At 38.0% G+C, this 15,949-nt stretch overlaps 1 protein-coding gene across 13 annotated transcripts in view; it reads left to right on the top strand.

Annotated features, from left to right (window-relative positions):
- Positions 1-15,949, top strand: part of PARD3B (par-3 family cell polarity regulator beta) — a 1,164,360-nt gene that overhangs the window by 1,014,861 nt on the left and 133,550 nt on the right. For all 13 annotated transcript variants that reach the window (XM_055573198.1, XM_055573199.1, XM_055573203.1 and 10 more), the window contains one exon: positions 14,496-14,628. In XM_055573198.1, coding sequence (XP_055429173.1) covers positions 14,496-14,628 — 133 coding nt within the window. The remainder of the gene's footprint in view (positions 1-14,495; positions 14,629-15,949) is intronic.

Below are 15,949 nucleotides of genomic sequence, written 5' to 3' on the forward strand. Positions count from 1 at the left end.
TCACTGTAGGCGAACAGCAGAAGCCCAGTCTGCACAACAGCAGGGTTACCTCACGCCTTAGACACCACTTGATTAGAGGCCATGCCTGGCAGAAACGCTCCCTGGGTGGGTACGTGGGAGAATAGTTAGTTGGACTCATTTGGTGACACCCTCATTTAGAGGTGGGTAGAAAATATTGACGTCATCATGCTGCTGATTTTATAGAGAAGCAAGAGTTATTTCCCCACTGACAGGAATTTGTGGCACTCAGCATCTGTTTAAAAAAAAAAGAAAAGATTCCCCCACCCCCTTCTTCAGACTTCTCTGGACTTGCATCTGTCTTGCCAGCTGTGAGCTGCTGAATTCCAGGGTGCAAAACCAAGGGAGACAAGTGGGAGGGGCATAAAATAATGATTACATGCTACTTCAGTATAAATCTGGGTTTATTGTGTATTCCTGGGCACATGCCGTCAAATTCAAGTGTGTGCCTCTCTCTTTCAATATCTGTCTGTAAACCTTGATGGTATTAAGCATATGTTTTAATAAATATTTTGTTTGCTGTATTTTCATTAATATTCATAGGGAGTGGAGCACTTTGGGTTTTGTGATTTCTAATAAACATTGATGGTGTTACTAGTTTGTACTGAGCATTCAGTATGCTCCATCAAAATGGCAGCTCTAATTAGGTTCCTTGAATTAGCTAATGGATTTTGAGAAAGATAGCTTAGAAAGCTCTTACAGCTGTCCAAGATACTCCTGCCATGGCAGAAAGACAAAAGGCCCCTGGAAGCTACAGACTTCAGAGCTTTAGAAATGCAGCTGACAGTTAAAAAGATAAATTACATTCATATTTTTCCACTGAACGTCCTAATACTGAATTAATGTTATTCCTGTAGTGAGCATCCATTAAGAAGCTCATTTTATTATAAGGATGCATTTTGACCATTAGCTCTTTTTCTTTGGCTCCTCCTCTCTCCCCACTCGCCTTTTTCTCCCTCCAATTCCCCAGATAGATTGGACACAGTATGAAAAAGCTTCTTTGAAGAAGAGGAAATAATTTCCCTCTTTTTGTAGGTTATAAATTTAGAAACTCTCTTAGATATATAGTAAACATTCAGTTTAAGAAATGTCAAAGTAAGTAGTACATAAAGAACTAATATATCGATTCAATTCGAGCCTTGTGGCTTATATTTTATGTAGAACTTGGGGTAGGGGATGAGCTTCTAGCTAGTGGACTTGCTTACACTTGGGTAAAACATGATTTTTGTTGTAGAATAGGAATATCTCAAAAACAATGTGATGTTTTCTTTTTTCATCTTGATGTGGAATCACAAAATAATGCAATGCCACTCAACGTGTTCTTCACTTTTCCTTCCTAAGAACGAGTTTCTTTAGCAAATGATGAACTGATAATATCTGAATGACTGTACCTAATATGTCTTCAAATAGGGAGGAAAAAAAAATAGTTCTTAGTGGAATGGAGAGTAATAAAGTTCATGACAAATAACAGAATGCAGGAAACACAGTCATCCACAGGCTCCTTTGAGCTAGATATGTGAGTACTCATTAACTCTGTAACTGTGTTCACATAATGTTTGGCTCTTATTTGTCCACTTAGAAAACTAATACCTGTTACTTTTTAATCTGAAAGGTTACAACTCTCTAGATACCTGGTAAATCCTTTAGGGGAATGTTTCCTGGGTCGTTAACTCTCGACCATCCAATTTCTGTTTTCCCCATTTCAGTCTTTGCAGTGCCTCTGTTTTTCTAAGTCCTGCCTGGCTTTGGCCTTTTTTCTGTTCATTAGTACCTTGACCAAACAAGGGGCCGGGCAAAGAAAAGAATCAAGTCAATTAATTGGAGGATTGTTTACAGCTCTGGGAAAATACTTTTGGGAAGGAAACTTAAGTTGTTGGTTTAAATAAGAGTTTTCAAAATCATCCCCAGTGTCTTATTTTCCATGCCCTTCGAAACCTATTTCTATGCATAACTGAGAACCAATTTAAATGCTGTTGCTAATAAAGCTGTTGGAAATAGGGAAGAAATGAAAGTGTTTATGTAATGTATAGATTACAGATCAGACAGCTTGTTTTGCCTTGGTATGATAAAAATAAAAAGGAAAAGCCTTTTTATATGAAGTGCCAAAAAAAAGAAATACTCACTTCTTCCCCACACATGACTTCACCATGATGAATAAAAGGCATAACTGACATCATGTTTATTGAAAAAAACAGCAACTGTCATACTGTCGAGAGGCTGCTGAACGCTGGAAGAAGGCATGTTGTTTATTCATTTTCACTGTGGATTATTTATAGAGTTCAATTGTCAGCATCAGCCTCATGCCTAATTTTCCCTCTTCTTGGATAGCCCGTAATTCATTCACTTTTCAGATCAAGAAGACAGCTACAAATTGCTCCAGGGCAGGTATTCGGGCACAACTGTTACCTCGCCTGAATGGAGCAATGGCTGTTTATTCATTGAGCTTCTGTGACTACTTTCCGTAAAGTGCCAGTGAAAATAAAAGTCATTGTCAACCCATAATGGGTTGGTTTCATCTGTTTTATTTTTTTCACTTTTTGCCCTCTGATTTGGCAGCCAGTGCTCTCTTCCTAAAGGGAAGTTTATCACTCTATTAAAATGCATCATGCTTCAGCACCAGTTAATGTTACTGGTTAACCAAGAGCTCTAGTTATAGAAAACGTTCCGTTTTCATACTGAAGTTCTCACTGTCCCATTGCCTCCAACTAAAGTGCAGGTACAGTACTCAACAAGTGGGAAAACAGAAATAGAAGGTGACTTTTGCCAATGGTTGGGTCAACCATTTAGCTTGAACTGTATATGTAGCCAAGAAATCATTGAATATGGTGCAAGAAAGTCCCATAGAGGTCAACTGGTTCATTTCATTGCTTATGATATGTGGGAAGAGAAAGGTCTTTTTATAAAAGATAGTTATTCATTGACTTCTATATTGGCTGCATTGAGTCTTAGTTACCACACACAGGCTTCCTTGTGATGCATGGGCCTCTCTCCAGTTGTGGCTCATAGGCTCTAGGACACATGGGCTCTGTAGTTTGTGGCACACGGCCTCTCCAGTTGAGGCACACGGGCTCAGGATTTGCAGGACACAGGCTCAATTGCTCTGCCACATGGGAGATCCTAGTTTCCCAGCCAGGGATCGAACCTGCATCCCCTGCATTGGAAGGCAGATTCTTAACCACTGGACCACCAAGGAAGTCACATGGGTCTTATAGAGTTACCATGATATAAAGAATAACCCTGGAGCTGCTCTACCCAATGTGAAATCGGTCCAGGATTCCACATCCTCTTCCCTTTTTGCAAGATTGGCACATGGAGCTATTCAAGCCCTACCAGCTTTACTTCCCAGAATTCTTCATCCACTCCCACACTTCTGCCATGCCTAACCAGCTGCCCTTTTATGTTGCCACACCACACTTAGCATCTGATGCTCCTTCCACTGGCATGCCCAGTACCTTCTCCTTGCTCTCCCTTTCTCCTTGAGGCCTTTCCTAGCCTCCCCAAGCATAGTTAATCACCCTCTCCTCTGAGCTACTGCAGGACTTCATTATGCTTCATGATACTTCATAATAATTGCTACATTGCCCAACAATTATTTATTTATATTTCCACCTCCCTCCATAAGACTGAAATCTCTGAGGGTTAGTTCTGGGTCTTAATCACCTTTACATTACCAGGGCCTGGGACATGGCAATATTTAAAAATAAATAAAAGCATAAATAAATGCACACAGCTGAAAACATTCAGAAGGTTATTGTAAAACTTTTATAAAAGCAATTGATGGTCCAAGTTTGATACCAGCTTATTACTATCCAGTCTGTTCTACAAAGAAAGTCACCATTCTCCTAGAAAAGATGTAGAAGTCTGAACATCTTTTAAAAACAACTGAAACAATCGCTAGGAGATGATACTATAAACTGTCTCTATCCTGTAAATCCCCGAAGGTCAGAAGGTCAGCATGAGGTTACAAGGTCACCAGTGCTCACTTTACACCCAGGGAAATGAAGGCTGTGGGGTAGCCTTAGATTTGACATGCGTTGGAACCTAGTCAATGTTAACTTTTTATGTGGCTCTTTGGAGTTGAGAACCTGTTTGGGTTGGATCATTATTATAACCCTATTTAAAATTGCAAGAGAGCTCAGCATTTGTGCATATATGTGTAGAAGAAACAAAAGGAATCAAAGCATGTTCTTAATAAATTCTTAGGCTGAATTATGCTAATCACATCAGAACACTGCATATAGAATTCTATGTTTATGAGATAATTTGATTTAACATCATATGTGTGATAATTAAAGTCTGGCCCATGCATCGCTTCTGGGTGTCTGGACAGTTTATTGTATATTCCTTCCCTTCAATGGGTATGGAGGTAACAACTAGTTTACATAGCCTATGTATTTAGAACACTTTGACTCCACAAACATTTAGTATTGAGTTCCTAATCAAAATCTTTAGCTTCTTCCAACTGAAAAACAGGTTCTTTGTTCTTTGAATATTTTTTCTCTTTCTCATGTTATTTTCCCAACCTCCTCCCCTTCCATTGGAAGGCAAAAAAAAGTCTTATGGGAGGAAAAGTTTACTCTACTGACTTTAATCTACTGACTTTTTTTTTTTTGCTAATCTACTGATATTTGATTAGCACAGGCTACCATAGTCTATCTTGACAGATATAATCCTTTAAATTAAAAAAAAAAAACAACCCACCATCCATGCACTAACTCATTTAGCGTCTCCTTTTTTCCTTTACATTGTGTAGTCAATTCAACCTTATTTCCTCATTGTGTTAAGTAAAGACCTAGGTGTCCAGCTGTTGGGAATCAGTGGTCTTTGATGGCCTTCCCTGGTCCCTTGGGAGAAGACAGAGGTTCTGTGTTTCCTCTGAGGAAGAGGGAATTTCACGGAGGCCTAGGAAATTCCCAAGGTTTTATGGCCTGCAGCCCACACAGGCTTATTTTTCCCAGAATTGACCCTGAAAGTTTAATCCACATCTAAATGTCAGATATGTATTTCTGAAATTCAAGCTGTGTTTGATTTAAGCCTAGAGGATAATAATTTTATCTCACAAGTCCTGCAGTTGTTGGTGAGAACTTCTTTGAGAAGGTGTGTGTATGTCTGTGTGTGTAAGATATTATTAATGTGTGCATGATATCATCAAAATAATACATATTTTGTAGGTTTCTTCCATTTATCTTTTTGTCCCTATTTTGCTCATTTTATTTTGAGCCGTAAAACTCTTTGAGAAAACTTATAAAGTTCCAAGTGGAATCATGTCTTAAGGTTAAGTTTCTGAAGCATCATGTGAGGCAAAAGTTGTGTACAGTCAGAATTTACCTTGAAAAACAGTTTAGGGGGATGCTATCACCCAGGTGGCTCAGTGGTAAAGAATCCTCCTCCCAATGCAGGAGATGCAGGAAATGTGTATTCGACCCCTGTGTTGGGAAAATCCCTTAGAGGAGGAAATGGCAACCCACTCCAGTATTCTTGCCTGAAAAATGCCATGGACAGAGGAGCCTGGTGGGCTGCAGTCTATGGGGTCGCAAAGAGTCGGACACAGTTGATTGGCTGGATACGTGTGCATGCAGGACCTACCTATGATCTCTCACTAAACCCACACAACACTCATTCTTTTCATTCTTTTAGTGCAGTATCAACTTGTTTGAGCACCAGCTGAAGTAGCTGGTTTGCATTTAGTGGCCATGTTGTACAAGTACTCATAGCTTGAAACACCAGGATCATGTTCAGTACAGTGTAAAGCCTATATTATGAGAGGCACTTAGGAACTGCCCCAACCAAGGGAAACTGACTCAGCTCGTGTCCAGGGGCCAACACTCATTACATGGAATGGCCAATGAGAACACTGTCACTACTTAAATTGCTGTTTTCCCCCAAGCCCCCATTTTTGTCTAAGCTCAAATATTGAAGCATCACTTAAAGGCGGTTGTGATGCAGTGTTGCTATACTTCAGCCATGTAAGAACAGCTGTAACATGAATTACAGCATTTGTTTATCATCTTTAACAGAAGACACGGTGAATGCACAATTTCAAATTGATCTAAATCTATTTTTCTTTGCATCTACATATGCTCGGTTAGCAAAGATGTAGAATAGAAATGAAGGGCTAATTTTGCCGCCAGCCAGTGTGAACTTTTCAACTATATTTTAAAATCCTCCTTTAAGAAACAAAAATTACCATGTGAAATACTTGATAAATTCTTTTGGTGACCCCCACATACTTTGCGTTGTTAATAAAATTGGCACAATGTCTCGAGACAGTATGTATCATATGTTTATACAAAACTTTGAATGTGCCCAATATTTGTGTAAATTACTTAAGGCTCAAAAATACTGTACTGCGTTGGAGGAAAGATATTAGAATACTATTCAAAATATGAATAACTCAAATGGATATTTTATGACTAATGGCAAAATTAGCTTCTGAAATTTGAACACAGCCAGGAGGTCAGCTCACAGTATCAGAATAATGCAATTATGTGTTACAGGCTTATAATGGTGAGTTGAAGCCATGAATAATAACTCGTGTGTTGTTGAATTGTGAATAACACTGTCGGTGTCACTCCTAAGAAATTTCTACCTTCTCTGGAAATGGAGACAGAGAAGCAGAATGTTCTGATTAGGGAATGGCCTCGCATTGTCTCAAGTGATAAAGAGCAAAGGTAGAGCAAAGCCTTTTTATCAGAAGAGGAGATGACATTGATCTGGTGAGAATCTCCATCACAGCAATCAATCACATAGGAGAAAGTTGCCCTTCATGCATCAATGAGATTACTTTTCAGTGGTAAATGGTGGCCATGGTATGAGTGGAAATGCTTGCCGTTATGCAATCAAAAGTGTCAGGGGAAGGGGGACCTTCTTTTTCCCTCTAAGATGTGATTCATTGGGGTCAAAATCCATTCAAGGGTTAAGATTCCCAGGACAAATCTTCCAGCTATAAGAGTCAGAGGGTCAGTTGACTGAGCTACAGCTGGAAATACCAAGATAAGGATCTCAAAGGGAGCAGATGCTTAAAGCAGGAAACATGTGGAGAAAGGCAAAAGGTCGGACTCAGGTTGCCATGGCAAAGTCAGGAGCCCAGGTAAGCCAAGTCACATTGTCAGATTATGGTGTCTGGGTCAAAATGCCACTGGCAGCTCAGGACGGCTCGGGGAAGAACCACATTCAGAATTGTAGGCTGTGCTAATACATAGCTGTGCTTTGTGGGGTCCGTCCTTCCTTATGACCCTGACTTACACATTGACCTCTCCGGACCAGTTTTTTAGCTTCCTCACAGTAGCCTGATGTAACGAGTAATTTTGTTGAATGCTTAGAAATTTATACAAATACACGTTTTTCAAGGTAATGTATTAGCATAGAATATAGCTTTTTTCCCCTCAGTTTCTGCCACCAGTTTTTCATGCAACATTATATCATCTCTTAAGATATGTAATAAGCATTGTTTCTTTACCTACTAGTAAGAAGTATAATGTCAGAGGTAATTGACAAAAGTAGTTCTAGAAATAAAGAGAGATTCAAATGTGAAAAATTTGTTTCATCTGTTACTGTATTCACTTTTTCTATAAACTCATAGTCTTAATATAGGAAGTCATAGGGAGTCATTGTAAGTAAACTAATTGTTTTAATTAACAAAATAACTGAAATATATAGATATTAAATGCCCATATGAAGAAAGTCATAGTCTTATTTTTTGGGGAAATTATTTTAATCAAAAATAATTGGAAAGGGGGGTCACCATCATAGTAGTGATGCATTGGGAAAGAAATAAGAAAACTTCCCAAGTGTTGTTCATGGCTAGTCAGTTATATATTCCAAAATTTCACTGGACTAAACCGCAAAAAATCTTATTTGTCAATATGCCTTTGGAAAAAATAGATACTCTTTGTACAAAATTAGGAACTGAGAAGATAATTTACATAATTATAATTTTCACTGAATAGTAACACTGGATAATTTTCAGAGCTGTCCAGTATGAAAATGCCATTTAAAGAATTTTATAGAATTTAGCCCCATTAAAGGCCATTATTTATTATTAAATCTCATTTAGCACATATGGACGCACTATATAAATGTATTTGCATTATGGAATGTTAAATCTGTAGAGTGTTAGTGCTATTGGGCTATGGTTTCTATAAATCTTCAAAATGCTTTTGAATTAATGATCCTGAGTACATTTATAAGAATGTCTCAAATTTTTTATTTGACAGAAATCTTTATCACCAACAGAAAATCAGTTACGGTTGTGTCTATGACTGCCTTCAGCTGAATATTCTTTTATAGAACCTAGTCTGGGATTTGAAGTATAATTAGTAAGGGAAGAGTGCATATAGATAGTTAGATTTCATTATATTCATGTTATCAAGAGTGTGAATATCACAGAATCTCAGGTATTTTGAGAACTCTGTTCCCACTTTGGAAAAAAGTATGCCCTGTTTTTGCAGAACTGTGGTACTGCTATATTTGAGGTTTTAGACTATATTGATTCTTTAGGTCCTTAAATGCAAAAAGATAAAACAATCCTTCCCATTAGGGGAAAAAAAAAAGGAAAAGAATAGCATATTGTCATCACTCCATATCTTTCAAAAGGAGAAAATCTTTTTGAGAAAACCTTTAAAACTTCACACTTTTGTGAATATAGAAAGATGAATACCATGTTTACTTAATTTAAATATTTTATTGTTGTTCAGTTACTCAGACATGTCGTACTCTTTGCAGCCCCGTGGACAGCAGCATACCAGGCTTACCTGTCCTTCACTATCTCCTGAAGTTTGCTCAGACTCATGTCCATTGAGTCGATGATCCATCCAACCATCTCATCCTCTGTTGCCTCTCTTCTCATCCTACCTTCAGTCTTTCCCAGAATCAGAGTCTTTTCCAATCACAATAACATTTTTACAGTAACATCATAAAAAAAGTGAATAATCAAATCCCAAACTTAAAAACAACCCCTATTCTACTGATTACTGTTGACATACATACATCTAATGCCAACAGTTTTATTCAGTGAATTTGTAAGGGTTAGCTCATCCAAGTAGAAATATTCCTGTTAAGGTTCCATTATATAGAGACTGTTCTTAACTGCATCACTGAATCTGGACCCCAGGCTGGTACCTACTGATCAAAGGCAGACACCTCTCCTTAGCAATGAAGAGCTGCATGACTTGAGGCTATCTGAAAATGACACAGCTCTTTGGAATTAACTGTGTATATTTTAATCATAGTTAGGGTGCTGTATTTACTTGTATGCTTGCTTAGACATACGCAGAAAGTCTCAACAGATGAATTCACAAGTCAGACAATGGTTCGCTGGCAGTGACCAGCTCCCTCTCATTCGGCCCCCTCAGCCAGTGATGAACGTTACAAGAAGCAGCCCTGGCTGTTTGTCAGCCCTGGTCCTGATCCAGAGTTTCTTTCTCTTTCATGTGGATCTTTGTCATATGTTGAGTGTCTTTTGCACCCCATTCAGTTTTGTACCAGTTTCCCACATAAGCCTGTTAGAGATGTAATGTTAATTACCCAGAAATCTCCGTCCGCAGTGCTCCAGCATCATTCTTTAATGAATACAGACTTCATTGCATGTATTCTATTACTTTAGCTGCTTCAATTTCTATTTTTATTGCAAAGATCTGTGCAAATAAAAGAATATCAAAAGGTATGGCTATAAATGTGCTCTGCGAACTTCCCTCTGCCTTGAAATGCAACGGCTGCTACAATATGCCTGCTGCATTTTAATGCCTTTCTCAAGAGGCAACAAGGTAACACTGGCTTTGGAGTCACACACTCCCTGGTCCACCATTCACCAATTGTGCTACTTATTTGAGCCTCAGTGTACTCATCTGTGAAATGTCAATGTCATCCTCACAAATTTGGGGATAAAATGAGATGAAGTGTGTAAAGCATAAATATTATATTTAAGGAGCTTAATAAATGTTACTTTTCTCCAGCCTGTTGTAGTAATGGGAGGAGACTATGGCATGCACAAATGAACACTCATTTTAAAATGTTTTTCAATTGAGGTAATTATGAACTAGGAAGAATAAGGTTAGATTCCAGTGGAGCAGATAATGTCTTACTGTGATGTGTATTGCCTTTGGGAATATATTACTATAGGTGACGATGAAGAAAATGACATGGTTTCTGAATTTCATTACAACTTTAAAACTCTGTCCAGCTTTAAAGTGTTATAAGAAAAGCCTGTTTTACTATACATCTGCTTTTAAAGGTGAAAGCAGCATAATTTACAAGAAATCACTACAATATAAATCTGTTTTGTTATACTGCTTGAGTTAATTTAAAATAAAATTTCAGCACACTGAAAGTGCAGGAGTGGCATTGATCACCTACATATGTATATTGCTACAATAGGAACTTTTTTGGTAAGAATGACTGACTAACTTCTACCTCATCCAGTGAACAAATAATACAGCAAGCCTAAATTTTCTAACTAGCAACCTGGAGATGGGATTACTGATACTTTACCAGATTTTATATGGTTGCAAGAGTAGGTGAGTTACATCATAAGCTGATATAACTTCTGAAGCTATCAGACAAAATTCTTAGAATCTCTACTACTGAGTTCCATAAAGCCAGGAAAATAGAAGTTAACATGTAAATAGGGAAAGGAAAAACAGAAGTCCTCAGAAAGTAAGTCCTCAGAGCTAGGCTTAGCTTTCATTCTGGTCCAGTATGTTGTTAGAGGACCTAGTCTTTAAGATACTAATTAGATGAACGAGGAGACACAGGTTGGAAGGTATTAAGCAATGATAGAGCCTTCTTTAAAGTCTAGACCTTGTATATCGAGTAGTCGTGAGCCTCAGATTTCTCATGTCTATGGAGCAGAACCATAAAAATTATCTTTATTCTTCTGTGATTTTGAAATATTTACAGCACCTGTTAACACAACTATATAACTCAACTCAAGTGCCAGCTCCTATAGATGGTAATAGCTTTCTGAAGTTCTGGGTTAAGAAAGATTCTAAGACCATGTCTAGGATTATGGGGAAGGAATGCTATAATTGATTAATGATGTCTGTTCTGAGCAGAATTGATAGTAAGTGAAAGTCTGTATCAATATATTTTCTATACAATGTCCCATAAATTATAATTATTATGATTACTGCCTCTCTTATGACAAAGGCATTTTTATGTTCCTCAGATTTCTACCTCTTCAACACAAAACGGAATCAATTAACTGCTTTGGGTACAATAGCTGAGTATATCATTTTTATTGATTTGATGGTAAACGTGTGTGTTATCTTCAGAGAAGAGCTGAAAGATAAAATCAGAATTTACTATTCCTCATTTTATTATATAAACCAACTACCTGGGGAAAAGTCTGGTATAGTTACTCAAAGTAGAGTGAGGGTTAGACAGAGAAAGAAAATGAATGTTGCAATGTAATCCCTGCTTATCATGAAAGGTTTGCACGGTGTCCTGTAACTTCTCTAAAATATTCACACAAGGGAGAATGTTTTGCACTTAGATGGTCCATGAATTTCTAGACTTTTTCCTGTTTTTCTCTGTGGCCAGATTTCTTCTCTGGGTAAATAGTCATGTTCCTGTCAGCCATAGGGGATTTTCTGAATCATAAACAGCTGATTTTGTATTCTTGCCCCATTCCTTTTATTTGAGAACTGAAATCTGATCAAACCCATATTTTTAAATTTATTTATTTATAGGCATATGGAAGAATAGTTTACGGTCTGAGTGTGATTATTTTTTCCCACAAATGCAGGAAAATTATGGGGATTTTTAAAACAATCCCTTATCAGTTTCTTTTTTTTTTTTTTATTACTGATGACTTCATTCTGCTTGAATTCAATGCTTCGGTTTCTTTGGGTAAACTAATAGATTATGTATGCTGTGTTTGCACCACGTTGATTGAACTCATCTGGTGAGTTTGAGCGTGGCTCATGCATGCACGAAATGGGCAGAAGCCTGCACAGTGGATGCAGGCCCGTAGGCAACTCAGAGTACTTAAGAGCAAGGCGTGCTCTTCAGAATTAAGCTCGGCTGTCTTTCCCGCCTTCTGTTGTTCAGAAAAGTATCAGACCTTCCACTTCTTTTGTTGTTGTTGTTATCTTTATCAAGTTCTCAAGAAATACTTTTGTTCAAGAAAAGTATAGTAAGGAAGCAAAGTCAGAACTATTTAAAGAGAGTTTTTTTTTTTAATTTTATTTTATTTTTAAACTTTACAATATTGTATTAGCTCCGCCAAACATCGATATGAATCCGCCACAGGTACACCCGTGCCCCCCATCCTGAACCCCCCTCCCTCCCCTCTCCCCACACCCTCCCCCTGGGTCGTCCCAGTGCACCAGCCCCAAGCATCTAGTAACGTGCATCAAACCTGGACTGGCGACTCGTTTCATACATGATATTATACATGTTTCAATGCCATTCTCCCAAATCTCCCCACCCTCTCCCTCTCCTGCAGAGTCCATAAGACTGATCTATACATCAGTGTCTCTTTTGCTGTCTCGTACACAGGGTTATTGTTACCATCTTTCTAAATTCCATATATATGCGTTAGTATACTGTATTGGTGTTTTTCTTTCTGGCTTACTTAAGAAAAATTAAGGTAAATGATCTGTAAGAAATTGTTTTTTCTTGATCAAAGGCATCAATTACTTGGTGTCCATAGAGCAGGTTAGGAAGCCAAGAACTTCATGCTAATTTTGTACAGAGGATGCTGAAACGCGTGGGTCTACTTTCAGTTAGCTTACCATCTATCAGTAATTTGGGAAGAATGTTTTCCTTCCAAAAAATGTTTACTCACCATTTTCTTTTTATAGTTCAAGTGTAATTTTTAAATGTTTTAACAAAATAATAGATGACTTTTTTCTACTGCTTTTAGATGTCTCATTTAAACTTAAAACTCAGTGTAATACTTGAGGATCATTCTGGCATGTAGAGGTCTTCTCCGTGGGGCTCCTCCCTACTTTTCTCAGTCTCACTAGTCGCTCTTCCCAGCTCCCTCCCCTACACCTTGTATACTAGAGCCATGTTTCTCACATACACATGAAATATGAGTATCATTATGGTTAATTGTTACAAATTGAGTTAAAGTACGAACATTTGCAAATCATCTATTTTGTCATTTATTAGAGTAAATTCAAAATATCCCTAAAGGACCAAAACTCTCTTTTATTATAATCTGCTTCCCAAATGAGAAGGGGAAGGGAGCGAATGTCAGCTACTATGTCTATGAGGCAGGACAAAAGAAATTGAGGACCACTGCTTGCCAAACTGACTTCCTTGCATTCCCCCAAAGCAACATGCTTTCTCATTTCTGTTCTTTGCATTGTCCTTCCTTCTGCCTTGAATTTTTTCATCTCACTTGTTCAGTTGTTGAGCACCTATGAATCTTTCAAGATTCAGCTAAGATGTCACCTCCTCTTTGGGGCCTTCTGTGATCTCCTTCCATGGCTCTGTTCTCCCCTGTTAAAGTTTAAGCAATCCATGTTCCCTCAGTCCCTGTGCAGCCCTGTAGCATCAGTCACAGTGGATTGTAGTCTTCCATATCCCTTTCAGTTCCCTAACTCCCAGACTGTGTGTTTTTTGTGAACAAGTTCTGTGAAAGTGTTTAAGATCTCTGGGTCTTAACATAAGATCTGGCACAATAGGGCACTCAGTTATGCCTCAGATCAACCAGAGAAGTTGATCAGCTGTAGAGATCTGTCTAGTGTCTTCCTCTTGCTTCCTAGCCCTGATTGTATCACAAAATGTTGATTCTGTTGAAAAGGTGCTGACAAACCTAAGCTAAAAGGGAGCCACTGGCTGCCCAGTGTGGGGCTGAACGGATAAGTTACTGGAGAAGCTGTAATTCCTGAGAGGAAGAAGTAGCTAAGAAGAGAAGAAAACCTTGGACATGTAGCCAAGATGGCATGTTCTACTATGACCAGCTTTCTATTTTTCTTTTTACTTCTTGGCAAGACTTCTACTTTCTTTTCTTTCTCTATATCCTGCCTGTATAATATACATGTACATATGTACATGTACATATAATGACATGTACCCCAGCCCCACTCCAAAAATTCACGAATGTCATCGAATTGAACATGCCATGCTACTCTGCATCACATTCAAGCTTCAGGTCAAACAACTGGTCTCAAATAGGCAACATTTATGTAATAAAATGAGATACTACATAAAAAATTAACCAAACTCTGTTCATACAATTTTAAGAAAAAGGTGATGGCTCTTTTAATTGCTCTAGGTCAGGACCTTAAGTTCTCACTCAAAACACACTTATTAATCCCAAGTTAGAGCTAAACATATGCACATAAAGAGTAGTTTTTATTTATTTTTGTTACCAGGATTTTCACAGTTTTCCTAGCATGTTTGTACAACATTACTGAATCTTCCAAATTTGAATGTCAGATGTTTTAACAAAATAAAAAATATCAAGAAGCAAGTTTCTAGGATGTTGTTTACCATGTGACTACTTGTCTGATTATGTCCTGCAGTGGCCGGTCCATGAGCGGAAGTGCTGACCGTATCCAAAAGTTGCGGAAAGAGTATTATCAGGCTCGGAGAGAAGGTTTCGCTTTATATGAGGATGACGAAGGAAGAGCAAGACCTGAGTATGACCTTCACTGGGTAAGTCTATGCCTGAATTCATTGCACTCATCTTTACTGATGTAGTTAAGAGCAGAAGAACATGGCTAGGAATGTCCTGTACATATCAATGTATATTTAGGTTACTTGGGTTTCATGGATATGAACATTACCTAAACCACAGCCCATTTTCTCCTACAGAAGTTGTTTCTATAAATCAAACCACACTAATGCACAGTAGTTCATTTTAATTGCTTTCATATTTACTCCCTCTTGGACTTGTATGCCTGCTTGTTTGGATGGAGCAGATGTTAGTTATTTTAAAAAGGGCAAAGAATGTTGGTCATTATCTACTGAGCCTTAATCATTATCTACTGAGCCTTAATCCTTACCCTCCATCTCTTGAGTCTCAGACATCTGGTCAAGCATTGACAGACCATGCAACAGAAGCCATCTCTCCTTTGGAAAACAATTATTAGAAATAAATTTTGGAAAGGTCTGAAAGATATCCATTCAAAGATATCAAGTGTTAGTATATTGTGTCAGAACACTTTACATTTTGCTAATCTTACCAGTACACTAAGATCATTTTATTCTGAGACAAGGGCAGTTTCTTATTAGAGGGTTCTTTATCAAAGCATTCCACATTCATGAAGACAAAAGAATATTGTGACCTCTAAAGAAACATTTTTCTGGGTTTTTTCAAAATAGCCTAATTCATCCTGTTGTCTTTTTCAAGAAGGCAAGCTCTCTCTCATCCTCTTTGATGATTACTGCCTTTTTCTACAGTTTTTAGTGCTGTCTTGAAAACCATGTAAGGAACCATCTTATCCATGGTGACCACACCATCTCTTTTGAAGGACTGATCTTTTAAAGGAAAGTTTCCTTTCTTGATTTTAACACCCACATTTGTGTTCATGAGGTCAGGGTTGGGAGAGTAGAGTCCAACCACTGAGCTGATTCTCTCTAGTTTTTACTTGGATAGTGTGGTTTCTCATGCATGAAACCTAGTGCTTTTACACAGCGGTCCAAAAGTCAGTCTCAGCATCTATCACTGTTGTGCACAGCAACTGATATTTCTTAGCCCAGTAGATTCTACCTTGTATGGCAGAGTTTAAAAACACTTATCAGAAGTACACAGTATGGACTAGTGATCGCCAAGCAAATAGCTTCGGTCTTTTCCAGAGATAAGCATCCTGTGACTACAGATCAGAAGAAATAACTATTTATTGGTTTTATTATCAATATTAGGATTAAGCAGAATAGCATTGACTGTGATGGAGCAACTAGTTCTTTAGACTCTCAGTAACAGAAGCAAGATTGCTGAGAGAAATATCAATAACCTCAGATATACAGATGATAC

The sequence above is a fragment of the Bubalus kerabau genome, chromosome 3 (genome assembly GCF_029407905.1).
Source record: "Bubalus kerabau isolate K-KA32 ecotype Philippines breed swamp buffalo chromosome 3, PCC_UOA_SB_1v2, whole genome shotgun sequence".
Classification (NCBI taxonomy): Eukaryota; Metazoa; Chordata; class Mammalia; order Artiodactyla; family Bovidae; genus Bubalus; species Bubalus kerabau.